This window comes from Martes martes (genome assembly GCF_963455335.1).
Source record: "Martes martes genome assembly, chromosome: 5".
NCBI lineage: Eukaryota > Metazoa > Chordata > Mammalia > Carnivora > Mustelidae > Martes > Martes martes.
In genome coordinates this window covers 93,572,073-93,589,681 of record NC_137892.1, presented here as the reverse complement: position 1 = coordinate 93,589,681, position 17,609 = coordinate 93,572,073, and the positions used below count along the sequence as shown (strand labels likewise).

General features: G+C 45.5%; 1 protein-coding gene across 1 annotated transcript; it reads left to right on the top strand.

The window, feature by feature from the left end:
• The first annotated feature begins 233 nt into the window (after positions 1–233).
• TXNDC15 (thioredoxin domain containing 15) lies at positions 234–16,953 on the top strand. Its single transcript, XM_080804159.1, is given in 6 exon segments — positions 234–513; positions 515–590; positions 9,299–9,786; positions 11,290–11,453; positions 14,613–14,743; positions 16,248–16,953. Coding segments are annotated over 6 exon segments (1,230 nt in total). The 5' UTR covers positions 234–339; the 3' UTR covers positions 16,445–16,953.
• Positions 16,954–17,609: the final 656 nt, after the last annotated feature.

Below are 17,609 nucleotides of genomic sequence, written 5' to 3'. Positions count from 1 at the left end.
TGAAATGTAAACTTAACCGGGCACCCTGTATTTCACCTGGCAACCGTAGGTAGGGGAACAGGGGTAAGGCTGGAAATTCGGGGCGCTCGAAGGAGGGGGCTTCCGGGCCTTTTGGGGCCCGGAGTGAAGCGTCACACGGGCGCAGTGTGTGCTGCCAGCAGCCAGACCCGCTCGCGCGCGAAGATAGATGGCCGCTAGCCTGGGCTGGAACCCCGTCCAGGGCTCGGGGCTCAGGAACGTTCGAGGCGACCCGAGGTGTCCGGCTCTCGCTTTCTGAACAACAGCGAATCCTAAAGACGGGAGAGACCACAGGCCAGAGGCAGGCCGCCCGACTTCAAGATGGCGCCAGCGGGCGCTGCCAGCTGCCAAGATGGCCGCACGGGATTGCGCTCGCGCTCGCGGCTCCCCTCCCCCCAGGCGCCCGGGAGGCCGGGAGCGGGAGGCCGGGAGCGCGACGCGCGTCGTCGTGCGCCGGTTACCCTGCGTCCGGGTCGGTGGTCCCGGCAGCTTCTAGCCCCGCGCCATGCGGCTCCTCGGCTGGTGGCAGGTCCTGCTGTGGTTGCTGGGGCCTCCCGCCCGCGGCCTGGAGGGTGAGTGCGGGCTGGGGCCGCGGCCAGGGGCGGCAGGCGGCGGCGAGGGAAATGACCGGGCGCGGGGGAGGTCCGCTAGGACGACGCTCTCTGACCTGCGCTGGGTCTCGCGGCGCGCCCTCGGCCCTTCCTGGCGCCGGCCGGCGCGCCCAGCCCCGCCTCGTCCCTCTTCCAGCCGGTGTGGCCCCGAGTGGTGGTCCGCGGTGGCGGGGAGCCCGTGCAGGCCCCGGCAGCAGGCGTCAGTCACGGGAGTGGCCGTGTACTAGCTCCTACTGAGGCATACCTTTTATTATGAATGAGAGAAATCGTAACGAAGAGCCGGCATTTACGGCGCCCCTTCGAGGAGGCCGGACTGTACCTTCCCGCAGTTAGCCCTCGCACCCGCCGTAGGAGAGAGGCTGCAAGAGGCTCTCCACGTTACAGGTGGAGGTGCGGAGCTCAGGGTCGGATATGCCCTTCGGGTCGTGGTACAGCCCGTCCTTCTGCCTACAGAGCCCACGCTTTACTTGGCACCTTGAGGGATCCTTTTTTTTTTTTTTTTTAAGATTTTATTTATTTATTTGACAGACAGAGATCACAAATAGGCAGAGAAGCAGGAAGAGAGAGAGGAGGAAGCAGGCTCCCTGCTGAGCAGAGAGCCCGATGTGGGGCTCCATCCCAGAACCCTGGCATCACGACCCCAGCCGAAGACAGAGGCTTCAACCCACTGAGCCACCCAGGGGCCCCGAGGGATCCCTTTTTAAAGAAGGCTGCTCTTGCTCAGGTGGCCTGGATGGACAGATGAGAAAAATAGAGGAGACTCCCCGCGTAACCCCCTGCTTGCCCTGGCATGCTCTTGGGGCCGCTTCAGGCCGGGAGGCAGCCACCCTGGAGGCAGGGCTCCTAGGGCCTTATCCTCAGTCCCAAGGCCCCCCACTCCTCACAATTTGTTAATGTCTAGACCTTTCGGCCTTGCTTGTCACTCCCTAGGGAAATAGGCAGGCCTTTGCTTTCCCGTGGGGCGTCCAGGCAGGAGGCAGGGCCGTCAGGTGGCTGAGCAGGAGGAAGGGGGAAGTATAGTAACACAATCACTGATGAAAGCACTGGTTCTGTGCCAGGTGCTGTGCTTCGTGCTTTTATGAGCATCATCTTATTTGATCTTGAGATGTTTATGAAGGAGCTGTTGCTTTGGTTCCCGTTTTACAGATGAGTAAACCGAGACTCAGTGTCAGTAAGTGTTCTGCCAAGGTCTCCAACAGGCAGAAGTTGAGGAGGCCATGATTCAAGCCCATGCCTGCCTGCTTCACAGTCAAACCTCTGTACTACATTTCTTTGTCACTGTGCTTAACCACCAGCTTCAGAGAGGGGACAGCATGTGCTGGATAGCTTTTGTTTCCCAGGTCGTTTTCTAGCCTTGTCTGTCCTGCGCTGTGCCCTAGCTGTCCCTTATGGCCTAACAACTGGCTGTCTTGCCTTCTGGGTTCCCGTGGGTTGGAATGAAGGGAGCATGAGGTCAGGATATTGGTTCTCTCAACTTTCTCCCTTAGGGGTTATCATGGTTGGCTTTGTCCTTCCGTGGAAAGTCAGAGCTTCTAGACGGGCGAGCACACGGTTCCAAGGTTCTGTGACTGTTGCGGCTTCTAAAAAACAATTTTTTTTTTTTAAGATTTTACTTATTTATTTGATAGAAGACACTGTGAGAGAGGGAACACAAGGAGTAGGAGAGGAAGAAGCAGTAGGAGAGGGAGAAGCAGGCATCCCTCTGAGCAGGGAGCCTAATGTGGGTCTCAGTCCCTGGAACCTGGGATCATGACCTGAGCCCAGAGCAGATTAACGACTGAGCCACCCAGGCACCCCTGCTTCTGAACTCTTTAAGGTCTGTGAGTGGTTAACTGGCTCCCTCTGTGCTGTTACTGGCCCTGAAGTGCCTTACCATTGCTCTTGGTTTCTCTGACATCCAGCCCACATGTTGGTGGCCCCTTTACTAATATCTTCTCACATTGCCCACTTTGAGTGTGCTCTGTTTCCAGGCAGAATCTTGTTGATTCGGGGGACCAACTTGTAGTCAGTGTGATGTGAGCACTCCCCCCTCCCCCAGCAGTCTGGGCCACGTGCATGCAGACCTGAGGATAACACCAGCCATAGGGTGGGCCATTGGTTGTCATGGTGTGGCCTTGAATGGGGTGAGGACAGAGGGACTTTCACCACCTGGGTCCTTTTTAGGGTGGCTGGAAATCTAAGGCTTTGGGGCCTGTAGTGGACACTACTGGGAGATGAGCAACTGGAGGTAGCAGTGCTGTCCAGGTGTCAAAGCACAGGAACCACCTCTTGGCTTCAGCACCCCCATGCCCGTCTTCCCTAGGCTGTCAACTAGCAGATTTTTACTGAGCATACATCCCATGTCATATGCTCTGCTGAACGCTTGAGGTACAGTGGTGAGCCAGACAGAGAAACAGGTCCGCCCTCCTATCTGCTGGGGAGGATAGACATTAAATGACTACAAATAATTAAGTAAATTCCAACAGTGGAAAATGCTTCAGTGAGAGTCCCAGGGTATTATTGGATGCTGTGATGGGAGACCCCTCTGGTCTAAGGGTCAGGGAGGGTGAAGTTCACCTTGAAATTCACCTTGCAAAAGTGAAGTTTAAGGTAAGATCTGAAAGATGATTCAGATTAGCCAGCAGGAGAGCCCGTGGAGGGCTTCCCTGGTAGAGAACCAGCCCTCGGGACAACACTGAGGTAGGTGTAAGAGATTGCGAGTGTTCAGGTACCAAGATGTCTGGTGAACTCGTTCAGAGTGTGGACAGAGGCCACACCATGAGGGGCCTGGTATTGCTGCCACAGAAGCCATTGTGAAAAACCTGTGGCTGGTAGAGAGCCTTCTGAGCAAAACTGGAAGGGTGTGAAGGATCTGACCTAGGCTAGGGCTCCCTGGCAGCGTGGGCTCCGTGCCCCCACCCTTGTTCTCCAGATATCTTTCTTTCTTTTTTTTTTTAAAGATTTTTTTTTTTTTTTTTAAATTTGACAGAGAACACAAGGAGGCAGAGAGGCGGGCAGAGAGAGAGAGAGGGGGAAGCAGGCTCCTTGCTGAGCAGAGAGCCCAATGTGGGGCTTGATCCCAGGACCCTGAGATCATGACCCAAGCTGAAGGCAGAGGCTTTAACCCACTAAGCCACCCAGGGCGCCCCCCCCCCACTTTTTTTTTTTTTTTTAAGATTTATTTATTTATTTGACAGAGAGAGATCACAAGTAGGCAGAGAGGCAGGCAGAGAGAGGGGAAAGCAGGCTCCCCGCTGAGCAGAGAGCCCGATGTGGGGCTCCATCCCAGGATGCTGAGACCATGACCTGAGCTGAAGGCAGAGGCTTAACCCACTGAGCCACCCAGGTGCCCACCAGATATCTTTCTTGCTGCCAGTGATGCAGTGATTTTCATTTTTTCGTGGCTCACACGCAGTCAGTGTGTTGAGGTTAAGCATTCTCTTTTAAAAGGCACGTGACGCTGCAAGGGTTCAGCAGCTCTCACATGGTATGTCATTTCTGTTTTGGTGTGGAATAATTCAGTTTCCTCTCTTCCCAATACTCAAGTGAAAACACTGGTACCTGAGGGCATAAGAATATTATGGTGCCTAATGTGTACTGTCTACTTAACTCTTTTACAGGAGCGAAAAATAACCCTCCTGAACTGAAAATACCAGCTCTGTGTGTGCATCACTCAGACTCCCTTTTGATTTTTTGCAGGGGATATCTATCCATTTTTGTGAGGGTGATCAGATAGAGCCAGGTTCTAATTTCTGCCCTGATTTTTTTTTTTTTTTCTCCTGAGGTGGATCTTGGCATTTTCTATGTACTTATGAGACCTAAGATGTTGGTTAGGTTCAGAGAGAGCAGATGTCTGTGGAGCTGGGGCATTTGGGAGGAGTGTTGGCTGCTATACCTGGCACCCTTTGTTTTCCAGACCTGTAACCTTTCTGGCTTCTTTTCCTCCTCTGTTTTGTGGCCGCCCCAGCAAACATGTTTTTCTTCTGATTATATAAGCGGTACATGCTCATCAACCAAAGGCTACAGAAAGACTGTCATTGTGATCCCACCGCCACCAAATTGGCAGGGTTTCCTGCAAAGGCACCCAGAGCCTTCTCTGAGTCACAGTCACAGTCATACAAGAGCTTGACTTTCTTTTGTCAAGGCCCCCCCTCCTGCTGAAGCCATATACTCTGCTCTGTCTAACCTCTACTGTTCTTGCCTTCCTCACCTTTCCCATCAATTTGATATATCCTTAAACTTCTCTGTTCTAAAAGCTGAAACAGAAACCTCCTTTGGCCCCTTATCACCTACCCTGGCTTTCTTGTCCCCTTCCTAGCTACATTTTCAGAAAAACTGTGTCTGTTTATCAGTGTCCTTACTGTTTCTTGTGCTCACCATTCTTCTGTGTGGATCCATATTTCCATCCAGTATCATTTTTCTTTGGCCTGAAAGAATTCCTTTGAGATTCTTGTTCTGGGTGTTTGTTGGTGATGAAGACTTTTAGATTTTAATGTTTCTGAAAAGGTATTTGTTTTCCCTTCTTTTTTTTTTTCTTTTTTTAAAAGATTTTATTTATTTTTTTGAGAGAGAGACAGAGCATGAGCAGGGTGGAGGGCAGAGGGAGAGGGAGAAGCAGACTCCCTGCTGAGCAGGGAGCCCCATGTGGGACTGAGCCAAAGGCAGACACTTAACCATCTGGGCCACCCAGGTGCCCCTTCCCTTCATTTTTGAAAGGTATTTTTCCTGGGTATAGAATTTTAGGTTTATAGATTTTTTCCATTCAGTACTTTAAAGTTCCTACTTATCTTTTTTTTTTTTTTCATTTAAAAATATTTTATTTATTTATTTGACAGACAGAGATCACAAGTAGGCAGACAGGCAGGCAGAGAGAGAAGGGGGAAGCAGGCTCCCTGCTGAGCAGAGAGCCAGATGTGGGGCTCGATCCCAGGACCCTGGGATCATGACCCGAGCCAAAGGCAGAGGCTTTAACCCACTGAGCCACCCAGGTGCCCCTGAAGTTGCTACTTATCTTGCTTGCATTGTTTTCATCAAGGAACCTGCTGTAATCTTTATCTTTCTTCCTCTGTACGCAGTATATCTTTTTTCTCTGGCTGCTTTTAAGATTTTTGTTTTTGTCACTGATTTTGAGCGATTTGATTATGATAATATCTTGGTGTAGTTCATTGAGCTTGGGGTTTGCTGAACTTCTTAGATCTATAGATTTATGATTTTCATCAAGTATGTGCAGTTTTTAGTTATTATTAATTCATATACTTTTTCTGTCCACACTAACCTCCCCACTCTGCCTTCTGGGTATTCTCATGATCTGTATGTTAGGCCACTTGAAACTATCCCACAGCTCACTGATTCTCTTAATTTCTTTGGATTCTTGTTTTCATTGTGTGTTTGATTTTGGATAAGTTCTGTTGCTGTGCTTTCAAATTCAAACTTGGTTGCTATCCTTCAAATTCACTAGTCTATCTTTTCTTCTGCATTGCCTAATCTGCTGTTAATTCCACGCAGTGTAGTTTTCATTTCAAACATTATAGTTTTCGTTGCCAGAGTACAATCTGGGTCTTTTTGAAAAATCATATTATAATTGACACATAACATTATATTAGTTTCAGGTGTACAACATAATGATTTATTATTTGTGTATAATTGCACAATGATCACCACAGTAAGTCTAGTTAACATCTGACACCATGCATAGTTACATTTTTTTCCTTGTGATGAGAACTTCTAAGGTTTACTCTTAGCAACTTTCAAATATGCAAGACAGTATCACTAACTAGAGTCACCATACTGTACTTTACATTGCCATGACTTACTTTGTAGCTGGAAATTTGTACTTTCTGACCATCTTTACCCATTTCATCCCCTCCCCCCACCATCACCTCTGGCGACCACCAGTCTGTTCTCTGGATCTATGAGCTATTTATTTATTTATTTATTTATAAAGATTCCACATGTAAGTGAGAGCATATGGTATTAGTCTTTCTGAGATTTACCTCACTTAGCGTAATGGTCCATCCGTGTTGCAGATAGCAAGGTTTCCTCTTTTTGTGACTGAATAATAATATTGTGTGTATAGATCTATGTTCTTTATTCATTCATCCTTTGGTAGACACTTAGGTTGCTTCTGTGGCTTTTGTAAATAAGGCTGCAGTGAATATGGGGTGCATATATTTTTTTCAAATTAGTGTTTTTGTTCCGCCCAGAAGTGGAATTGCTGGATCAGATGGTAACTATAGCTTTAATTTTTTGAGGAACCTCCATACTGTTTTCCACAATAGCTGCACCAATTTATATTCCTTCCAAGAGTGTACAAGGGTTTCCTTTTCTCTCCACGTCCTCACTAGCACTTGTTATTTCTTGTCTTTTTGATAATAGCTAATCTGAGAGGTAGGAGGTGAGATCTCTGTGGTTTTAATTTGTGTTTTTTTTTTTTTTAAGATTTTATTTATTTGACAGAGATCACAAGTAGGCAGAGAGACAGGCAGAGAGAGAGGAAGCAGGCTCCCTGCTGAGTAGAGAGCCTGATGCAGGGCTTGATCCCAGGACACTGGGATTGTGACCTGAGCCTAAGGCAGAGGCTTTAACCCACTGAACCACCCAGGCGCCCCTCGATTTGTGTTTTGATGTGCATCTTTTACATCTTATGTCTCTATATCTGTTTAACTTTCTGAACATATGTAATAGAGTTATAATTACTGTTTTAATATCCTTATCTCCTAACTCTGACATCTACAAGCTGTAGGTCAGTTTTAATTGGTTAATTACCTTTCTCATTATTGATCATATTTTCCTGCTTTTTTTGGCATGCCTGGTAATTTTTGATTGGATGCCAGACATTAATTTGACCTTGTTGAGTGCTGGATATTTTAGTATTCCTCTGAATATTCACGAGTTTTGTTCTAGGGTACAGTTAAGTTAGCTGAGTATGGTATGTTCCTTGCTTTTAAGGTTTTGCTAGGCAAGAGCAGAGCTGTATTTACTGTAGGATCAATTTTGCCCCACTACTTTTGTGTACGCTCCCCAGTGCTCAGGGAACTGTGAGTTTTTCCAGTCTAGCTGGTGGGAACAGGTACGCTTCCCAGCTCTATATGAGGGTTGGGTACTGTTGCCTCTGATCCTTTTGGGTGGTTCTTTGACTAGCTTTGGGAGCTTACCCACATATAAATGCTGACCGGTGTACTTGATTGGGGTCACTCTGCAGGTCTCTGGAGCTTGCCCATCTCTACTATTCTGTTTCACGAACTCTAGCTTTCTTGGTCTCTGTGAACACTCAGTACCATCTCCTCAACTTGAGGAGTGCTGGACTCTGCTTGCTTCCTTCCCCTGCTCCCTGAACCATGGCAGGCATTCCCTCTGGTGGTAAACTGGAACACTTGCAGGACTCTCCTCTTCCTGTTTCGTTGCCTGCTAACTAGTCTCCTGAAACCGGTTCACATTTTTGGCCTTTTTTGGGTTGTTTCACTAGGGAGGGTGAATCTGGTCCCTCTTACTCCAGCTTAGCCAGAGCAGAATTCTCAGACAAGGTTTTTGAATTGCTGAATGAATCTGCAAATATCTTGGGGATATTCTCTGAGACCTGTACAAGTGTGCATACCTTAGGAAGCTTCCCCAACTTTAAAGCCAGTTGGTTATTTACACTTTGATGACATGCTGTTGGCTTGGCAGAGCCCATTGCATGGGTGGTGGTTTCCCAGCCACATGGTGAGCTTGTCTGAGTACAGCTGGGCTCATTGGTTCCCCCCTGGTCAGTGCTTGGCAGTGAGTCTGGCAGCTCTTGTTGAGTTAATGGGAGTTGGAGGGCAGGAGTCCCTGTTGCAGGGGTGAGTGGAGATTGCTCAGTGGTTGAATGAGACTTCCCCAGACTCTTCCCTTACCTGAGCATTTTGCCCAAGTTCTATCTTGTGGCTCCACAGTGGGAAGAAGGTCCTCCTTCGCCCTGCTGTGGCCCTGGCCCTGAGGGCTGCACCTCCTGGCGCTCCCAAGGGCAGCAGACAGGAGAGTAGGCTCTGTCTGGCTAGGGAGGCACGGCAGGCAGGAGCTGCTGTATGGCTGGAGCATTGTTCTCAGGCCGCGAGACACAGCAGCCCCCGAGGTATCATAGGGGAGGGTAAGGCCCGCTCTGGCACAGCAGCCAGAAGACTTCACTCAGAGACCTGGCTCTGCTGCTTATTAGCTTGTGTGCTGTTGGGCGTTACACTGCCTCTCTCTGCCTCAGCTTGGTCCTCTGCTAAGTGAGGATGGTAGCCCTTGTCCTGCCAGGCTAAGAGCTGTTATAATGTATGCAAGGATGCATCGCTAGAGTAGAATCTTCTATAAAGGCAGCATTTTTTTGTTGGATAGTCTCATCAAACAAATGAACTTGTTAAGGTGTTTGTGTTATATTTTCCTCATTGGATTTCCTCATTGGATATCTGCACTGGAGTGTTTTTGCTTATAATCCGCACAGCAAGCCGCAGGTATCACATGAAGGTCTGTATTTGTCCACTTTGTATATGACATTCATTAATCTGGTACCTCCTGGTGACCTTCTTCATTATCTGGAGAATGGTGGATAGCCCTCTGATAGTTTCATGGGAAGGTTACCTCTTTTCTCTGCTGGGGAGAATCTCTTATTTGAGGAGAACTGTAATTCTGGGGGGATCATGGACTTTGAAGGGACTTATGAATGGGCCCATGCTGTCATGTTTCAGTTGCAGAGGACAGCGGTCACTTGCAGTTGGAGGAGCAGCGTGCTCCCTCCGTGCAGGCGGGAGCTGTGTTGGCCAGTGAGGAGGAGCCCCCTCGAGGCCCTGCAGGCCAGGACATGTCCGCAGGAGAGGCTGGCTCTGTGCTGGGGCTGGACGCTGACGGCGACCATGTGGTGATGCTGTCTGTAATCCCCGGGGAGACTGAGGACAAGCTGAGTCCCGAGCCCAGCGGCGGCACCTGTGGGGCCCGAGGGGAGGAGGACTCGCGGTGCAGTCTCCGGGAGCACATCTTCTCTCTGGATGGCGTGGGACCCGGCTTCCAGGACAGGGAGGAGGAGTATTACTCAGAGCCTGAAGTGGCCGAGTCCGACCCGGCCCCACCTGAGGACTCCAATAACACGGAAAGTCTGAAATCCCCCAAGGTGAACTGCGAGGAGAGAAATGTGACGGGATTAGAAAACTTCACTCTGAAAATTTTAAATATGTCACAGGTAAGAAAGAATGGTTTAGCGCTTTTCTCCTTTTCCGCTATTGATTTTAGAGACTTTCAGCTGCTGGGTCAGAATTTTTATCATTTTATAGGTGGGACAGCATCTAATGGGTGCATCACTGAAAATTCATTTGGCTCTCAATGATGTTCATAGGGAGAGGAGGTGATAGAACTAGTGTCAGTTATGCTTTTTAGATGGGTTGACCCTTGGGGACCTCTCTCCACCAGGCCTCATGATGAAAATCCCAGTGGACAGAGGCACCAACAGTGGCTCAGTTGGTTAAGTGTGACTCTCAGTTTAGGTTGAGGTTGTGATCTCGGGGTCGTGAGATGGAGCTCCACATTGGGCTCCCCACTCAGCACAATGTCTGCTTGAGATTCTCTTCCTCTGTTCCTCCCCACTCTCATGCCCTCTCTCTCACTCTCTTGCAAGTAAATAAATAAATCTTTACAAAAAAAAAATCCCAGTGAACAGATAGGCACTTGGGATCAGAATTCCTAGCATTTTTCTTCTTCCAAATGAGGTATTTATTACAGAGGCAAGTTAAAAAAAAATCTGAATTACTAAGATTGTGATTTAGCATTGTTTAGAGTGGTGATACCCCTGGGGAGCATTTTATATTAATGAAAAATTTCTTTCCTTCAAAGAGCTTGACTCCAGTGTTTTCTCTGGAGTGAGAGCTGAGACAGTTGTCCCCAACCCAGCCATGCTTTACCAGTCCATTGGATAAAGGATAATTCTGAAGAGAATACTGGGATAATGACCGTTTCTGTGGGATTGTTAACCTAGGTAGCAGGATGAGTTCAGGCTGCTTATGTAATACGGGAAGAAATCCTAGCTCTGCACACTGTGACTGCTTATTTTAAATGAGGGTATGTGGTACGCTGAGCATCCGTAGCCCCTCCACGTGCAGTGGTCAGCACTGGCCTCACACCATCCCCTCAGCGCCCGGTGAACCCTGTGCCTTAGCTCTGCAGGACTGTTTCTAGGGTGTCACACACTTGACCAGGAGAGAGCTGTTTCAGCAGTGTGAGTAGGGTGGTGGCAGGGAGGGTGCACCCTTGAATTGAACTAGCCTTTGGCCGAATACACTGATTCAACTGCTTTGCGGATTGGGATCTGCTGGTTGATGATTGGGGCCTGAGATCTCAGTGCTTTAATAATGCCATTAGAGTGTGTGAGAGGCCTGTGCCTTGTCGGTACTTAGTACCGACTTTGAATTGATGGATTATGAAAAATAATAAAATTGCTCTATAGTACTATCAAGGAAGTTTATAGGAAAGTTTATGATTTGTTATTTGATAATACTTTTCTGCTGATTCATGTATTCCTATGGTTCAAAACCCAAAAGGCTATTAAGGGGATACCTACAGACTCTCTCCAGTCCATGTTCCTGCCTCCTCTCCTTGGAGGCAGCAGTGTTTCCAGTTTCTTGGGCATTCTTCCAGAGGAATGTACGTGAACACTTTCTGCTGACTTTCACACTTGTTTCTTTTACTACAGGACCTTATGGATTTTCTAAACCCAAATGGTAGTGACTGCACGCTAGTTCTGTTTTACACCCCGTGGTGCCGATTTTCTGCCAGTTTGGCCCCTCATTTTAATTCTCTGCCCCGGGCATTTCCAGCTCTTCATTTTTTGGCACTGGATGCATCTCAGCACAGCAGGTATGTTCCCTGAGTAGAGCTTACGTGTCACCCTCCTGGCTGATGCTTGCAGTTATATGGAGGTTGTCATCAGTTAAGTTTGAAGCTGAGGAGGTAGGTGTGAGCATGGAAGCTGGTCTAGCGAGAGGGATAGACAAGGGTGAATGGTGAGGGTGGTCACGTTCCTCAGGGAGCTGAGGCCTCACTTTCCGGAGGCCCCTGAAGAGGAGGGACTATTCTCTGCACAGTGGCATTTATCTGTCAGTCATCTATCTATCCATCTAACCTATTTTTATGTTAATCATATCTATTGTTTACTGAGGGCTTACCAGGTTCTAGCTTTGGGGAAAGCACTTTTCATTTTGTATGTCATTTTGTCCTCAGAACAGGGGGAGTGGTTACGTACTATAACTTTCCCCCCATTTTGCACAGAAGTAAGTAACTAGCCCTAGGTTGTATTATATAAATAAATGAGTTGTTATGACGGAGTTAATAATTTTTTTAAAATTTAAGTTCAATTTAGTTAACATATAGTGTATTATTAGTTTCAGGGGTAGAGTTTAGTGATTCATCAGTTGCATGTAATGCCCAGTGCTCATTCCATGACATGCCCTCCTTCATACCCACCACCCAGTTACCTGGTCTCCTCACCCACCTTCCCTCCAGCAACCCTCAGTTAGATTCCCAGAGTTACGAGTTTCTTTTTTTATGAGGTTTGCCTCCCTCTCTGTTTTTATCTTATTTTGTTTTTCCTTCCCTTCCCCTATGTTCATCTGTTTTGTTTCTTAAATTCCATGTATGACTGAAATCATGTGGTATCTGTCTTTCTCTGGCTGACTTGGCGTAATACTCTCTGGTTCCATCCATGTCACTGCACATGGTGAGATTTCATTCTTACTGATGGCTGGTAATATTCTGTTGTGTGTGTATGTATCTTCATCCATTCATCTGTTGATGCACATCTGGGCTCTTTCCATATTATGGCTATTGTGGACACTGCTGCTATAAACACTGGGGTGCAGGTGCCCCTTTGAATTATTATGTTTGTATCCTTTGGATAAATACCTAGTAGTGCAATTGCTGGATCCTAGGGTAGTTCTATTTTTAATGTTCTGAGGAAGCTCCACACTGTTTTCCATAGGGTCTGCACCAGTTTGCAGGGTGGAATTTAAAGGTGGCTCCACCTGATGGCAGCGGAGGGGCCAGAGGACTCTTCAGGGTGTTGGCCAGCCTAAATTAGCAAAATTAATATCACAAGTGGGACTCTCCTGAGACTCACCCACGGTTTAGGTTTCTACCCCTGGCAGCCCCGACTCAGCACCCTGTTGTATGTCTGCTCAGGATTTCTTTCTTTCCCTTCCCCCTTTCTTCTCTCCTTTAGTTTACACTTATTCTTGCATGTATGTTCCTTAGTGCACAGTGAATCAATTAATGAATTAATTTAGGCACTTAAAATGACATTTACTTTTGTTTTCTATTATTCAGTGGGCTCTTGTCTTTTTTAGATGTTGAGTGAGCTGCATTATAAAGAGCTATGTTCACATGTTCTGTATTCCCCCCCCAGTGCTGTGACTGTGCCTGGGTTATAAAGTGTGACCCTCCTCCTCTACATCACATGCCCTTTAGCAGGGCGCAGGAGGTTGTGTGGGAATCAGTTTGGGAAGTCTGGAAGATGGTCAAGTTGGTAAAAATGAAGTTGGTTAAACTTTTTTGAGTAAAAAAATTTTTTTTAAAGATTTATTTATTTCTTGATTTGAGAGAGAGGGAGGGAGGGAGGGACTGAGTGAACAGGGAGAGGGGGAGAGAGAGGGACAGAAGCAGACTCCTTGCAGAGCCCGATGTGGGGCTTAATCCTATGAATCTAAGATCACAACCTGAGCTGACACCAAGAGTTGAATGCTTAACCCACTGAGCCACCCAGGTGTCCCTTGAGTAAATATTTTGAGTAAAACTTTGCACTCTATTGATCTTCAGTGTGGATAATGTAACTGCTAATATTTACCTAAACTTTTTTAGGGCGAAAGAATCACAGCAAATTAGTAATTCTCACAAGGGCTTCAGAGAAATATCTGTGTGGCCTGGCCCAAGGGAGCAACTGATGGAAAGGACGGTCTAGGTTAGTGTCAGACGTTGGGCATTCCCCTGCCCCAAGCCTGCCAGGCTGGGTCCCAGCACCAGCTTAGTACTCTGGGTTTGGGGTTCCATTCCCTGCGGGCTTTTATCATCTGCTTCATTTGGTCTTCTCCATGAGTCCTTCTCAGTGCCTCCTATGGTGTCTTAATCATGGAGAGTAGAGGATACTTGTCCTTGTTATTTGGCCTGCGACACGTGTTTGCCTCCTGTGTTAGTATTTCAGTGACAGCACGTTTACAAAAGAAAAAAATCCCGATTATCCAGTACTACCATTTTACTAACAGGAGAAACTGAGGTTTAAAGAGGTTAGATAGTCTGCCCGAAGCTCACACAGCTGGGTAGGTGACAGACCTGAGACTTGAACCCATGTGTTTTGACTCCAGAGCTTATACCATGACTTTGTATTATGTAAAGGTGAACCAGTCCCACTCAGATCCTGTTACATCCTGCCCCAGTTGTGAACTTCCTGGTGTGTCTGCTAGACCGCAGATTCCCATGTGCCGACTTACCAAACTAATTGCTTAACCTTAGTTGAATCTTGTATGAGGGATGGAGATGGGCATTCTGGAGAGTTTGAAATTTCTTCTGTCAAGTTAATTGACACAGTTTGTTTTGTCCATGAATTAGAATTTTCTGGTCTGATCTCTTTTGGCAGTTTGCAACTTAAATAGCAGAATAACTAGGGGACACCTGGCTGGCTCAGTCAGTAGAGCATGCGACCCTGATCTTGTGGTGGTGAGTTCCAGCCCCACATTGGGGGTAGAGTTTACTTAATTAAAAAAAAGAAAAAAAAAAAGTGGAATAACTGTGTCAAGGGTAGTTCCTTGTTGTAACAGAAAGCAACTCAGCAGAACAGGAATGCCCCCAACCTCAACCCATAAGGAAAAAGGTCAGAAATAGCTATAAGTGTATAGTTTGATATCAGAAACCTCTGTAGGCACAGGAAAATGATGCTTTCTCATTTATTGCCATTCATTCTGATATGGTAACTGGGTGAGGAAACCTGCTGGTAGTTCAGGTTGTCTGACTGACTGCTTTCTGTTATAGCCTTTCTACCAGGTTTGGCACCGTAGCTGTTCCTAACATTTTATTATTTCAAGGAGCTAAGCCAATGGCTAGATTTAATCATACAGACCGAACATTGGAAACACTGAAAGTCTTCCTTTTTAACCAGACAGGTATGTACAAATTATATGCTGTAGAAGGGACTTTATTGCTGGAGGTATATGTCTTCTTGGGTTCCTGTCTGCTCTTCTTAAGTGAAGGAATCAAGACTGGATTTCAGGTGTAAACCTTCTTTTCATGAGAACTACTGTGGTTCTGTTAAAAGTCTCTCAACCAGCGGCAAGTTTAACATGAACAGGTATTTTTAATGATTATTGATACCTTTAAAAAACCAGCTTTAGTATTCTATAATTCACATACCATACACCTGTAGTTAACTTTTTACATACATTTTTCACTAAAGTGTAATATTTACACAAATATGTGCATTATATTGGTGTGTTGGGTGATGAATTTTCACAAAATGAACACCTTGGGTAACCAGACTCTGACCCAGAGAGAACATTACCAGTCCGTCCCCTCAGCGCTGCTGCTCCTGCCCACCAGGGTGACCACCATCTTGACTTCTAACACCATGGATTAATGTTATCTGTTTTTGAACTTTATATTAATGGAGACACATATAATGGATTCCTTTGTGTCTGGCTCATTTCAGTCACCATTATGTTTGTGGGATTCACCTACGCTGATGCATATGGTTTTATTTTCTTCCTTTTTGTTGCTGTGTGGTGTTCCGTTTATTCATCCATATGCAGATGCTATTTTAATTCCTTAATATTTGCCAAAACATGTGGCCTTGTTTTTTATTCTGTAAAAGTCTGAACACGGACTATTGAAGAAACTTTCTTTGCAAAACTTTGCTCCACAAAAGCTTTAATGCCTTAATTATGAGCACCCTACTTCTTCCTGAAGTATATTCACTGGAAATCAAAATGAGTTATAACATACCTTCCATATGTATTAAGTTGCATCTAAGTACTTATATCTCACAGTAAAGAACATAGAACTGAGTTACCTCATAGGAGTAAAAGGGTTGTTACCAGTTAATTAACTATTCAAGTATTATAGTACCAGACCCATGATTGTCAATCAGGTTGAAATGGAGAGAGGGAGCCATTTTGCTCAGCATTCTAAGAAAACCTAGAACCTAAAAGAAATTGAGGAGTCACAGCATCTTTGGTAATCTCTGGTATCAGTGGTGGTTAGTCCTAACAATTTTTTCAGTGAATTATTTAAAAGCATTTTGAATTTAGCATTCCTTCACCTGTGAAAACATTCTGTAGACTCCTGAGAGTAGCTTTACCAGTTGCTTATTGAATTTTGATCTCAAAGAGAACAAAAGACAACTCTCACCATGCCCAAAGACCCTTCTGAGGAGTTCACAGAAATTCTAGTGTTTAGGTTTGAACAGCTGAATGGGTTCCTGTTCCTTTGATGTGGTGGGAGAAAGGCAAGTTACAAATTACACTAACAGGCAAATGAAACCCATCCCAGATATACTTGTGTGGTGTTTATTTTAAGACTGCATATCTTTTTGCATACCATGCAGAATACTTCAGAAAGATCTTTAGCGGGTATGTTTTCTCTCTGATTTGAAACAGCTGATTTCTCTTTCAGGTATAGAAGCCAAGAAAAATGTGGTGGTAACTCAAGCTGACCAAATAGGCCCTCTTCCCAGCACTTTGATAAAAAGTGTGGACTGGCTGCTTGTATTTTCCTTATTCTTTTTGATTAGTTTTATTATGTACGCTACCATTCGAACTGAGAGCATTCGGTGGCTAATTCCAGGACAGGAGCAGGAACATGCTGAATAGCAACGGACTGAAAGGAGACGTCAGGACAAGAAATTTCAGAAATTAATGCTGCACTTCCTTAAATATTCTCCAGTGAAGTATAGGTTTACAGCTTTAGTCCGATTAAAAGAATCATGCATTTGTTGAACTGTTGAATGTGTTAAAAATTGGTGTTTTAATTAGTACTACAAAAAACAAATGCAAATTCAACAGAAGTCACCATTCTTGTTTTTACTAATCCAATATTTTAAGGGGGTAATCCAGTTTCAAATGGGAACTGTGTTCAGGTGGAATAGTGGGTAGAATGATAGCTGGCTTCATAGGAGGAGGAAATAGGACTTTTCATAGTATAGTTCTAGAAAAGTCTTGATTGCTAAAAAGTCTTTATGTCTAAGAAGGTTGGTTTCCGTTCATTTGCAGTTTTTCTCTCAGAGCCTTTAAGCAGGAAAATGTTCTGTTGTGGAAGAAGAACTAGAATTGATAAGTGTGATCTTGTAAGTAACTGATGGGAAAATAAAAGAGTCAAGTACTTTGGTGTTTATGATCTCTAATTTCACCGAAGAATTTGAAGTGGTTTAAGTAATTTCTGGATAGGGCAGATGTTAGGAGAAAGTAAATATTATCATTAAACTAAAGCGTATTTATTAACAGTTCTAGGCTAAAGCATAACTCAAATTTTAGTCATTACCTAACCAGCATGCACTGATTCAACCTTAAAACGTTCTTGGCACTGTGCTAGTTTGTCAGAGCCAAAAGAAATATGTAACACTGTTCTTGCCTGCAAGTTGATTCTAGTCTAGCTTAGGACACAGGTAGAAAAGAGACAATGTGTAATTTTACCAACTTTTTTTAAAAGCTGTTTCTAAAAGATCCCTTAAATGCAGATATAAGACATCTGACCACATAATGACAAGTAACCTTTGTAGTGATTGTTTCCAGTGTTTCAGATAGAGCAGTTCATTTTATCACACACCCTAAATTCTATGGAAATAGAATCTTAGTTGAGTCACCTTGTCTGAATGTTATGTTGGGCAGGAGTTTACAACTTTAAGTTGTGAACAGCTATGGCTGGGGTGCTCACTGGTGGAAGTGACGGTGGTTCAGAAAGTTACTAGTATTTTTTTCACTTTACAAATGAGCAGACTGAGGCATGAAGAGAGGCTGAGTAACTTGCCCAGGTTACATA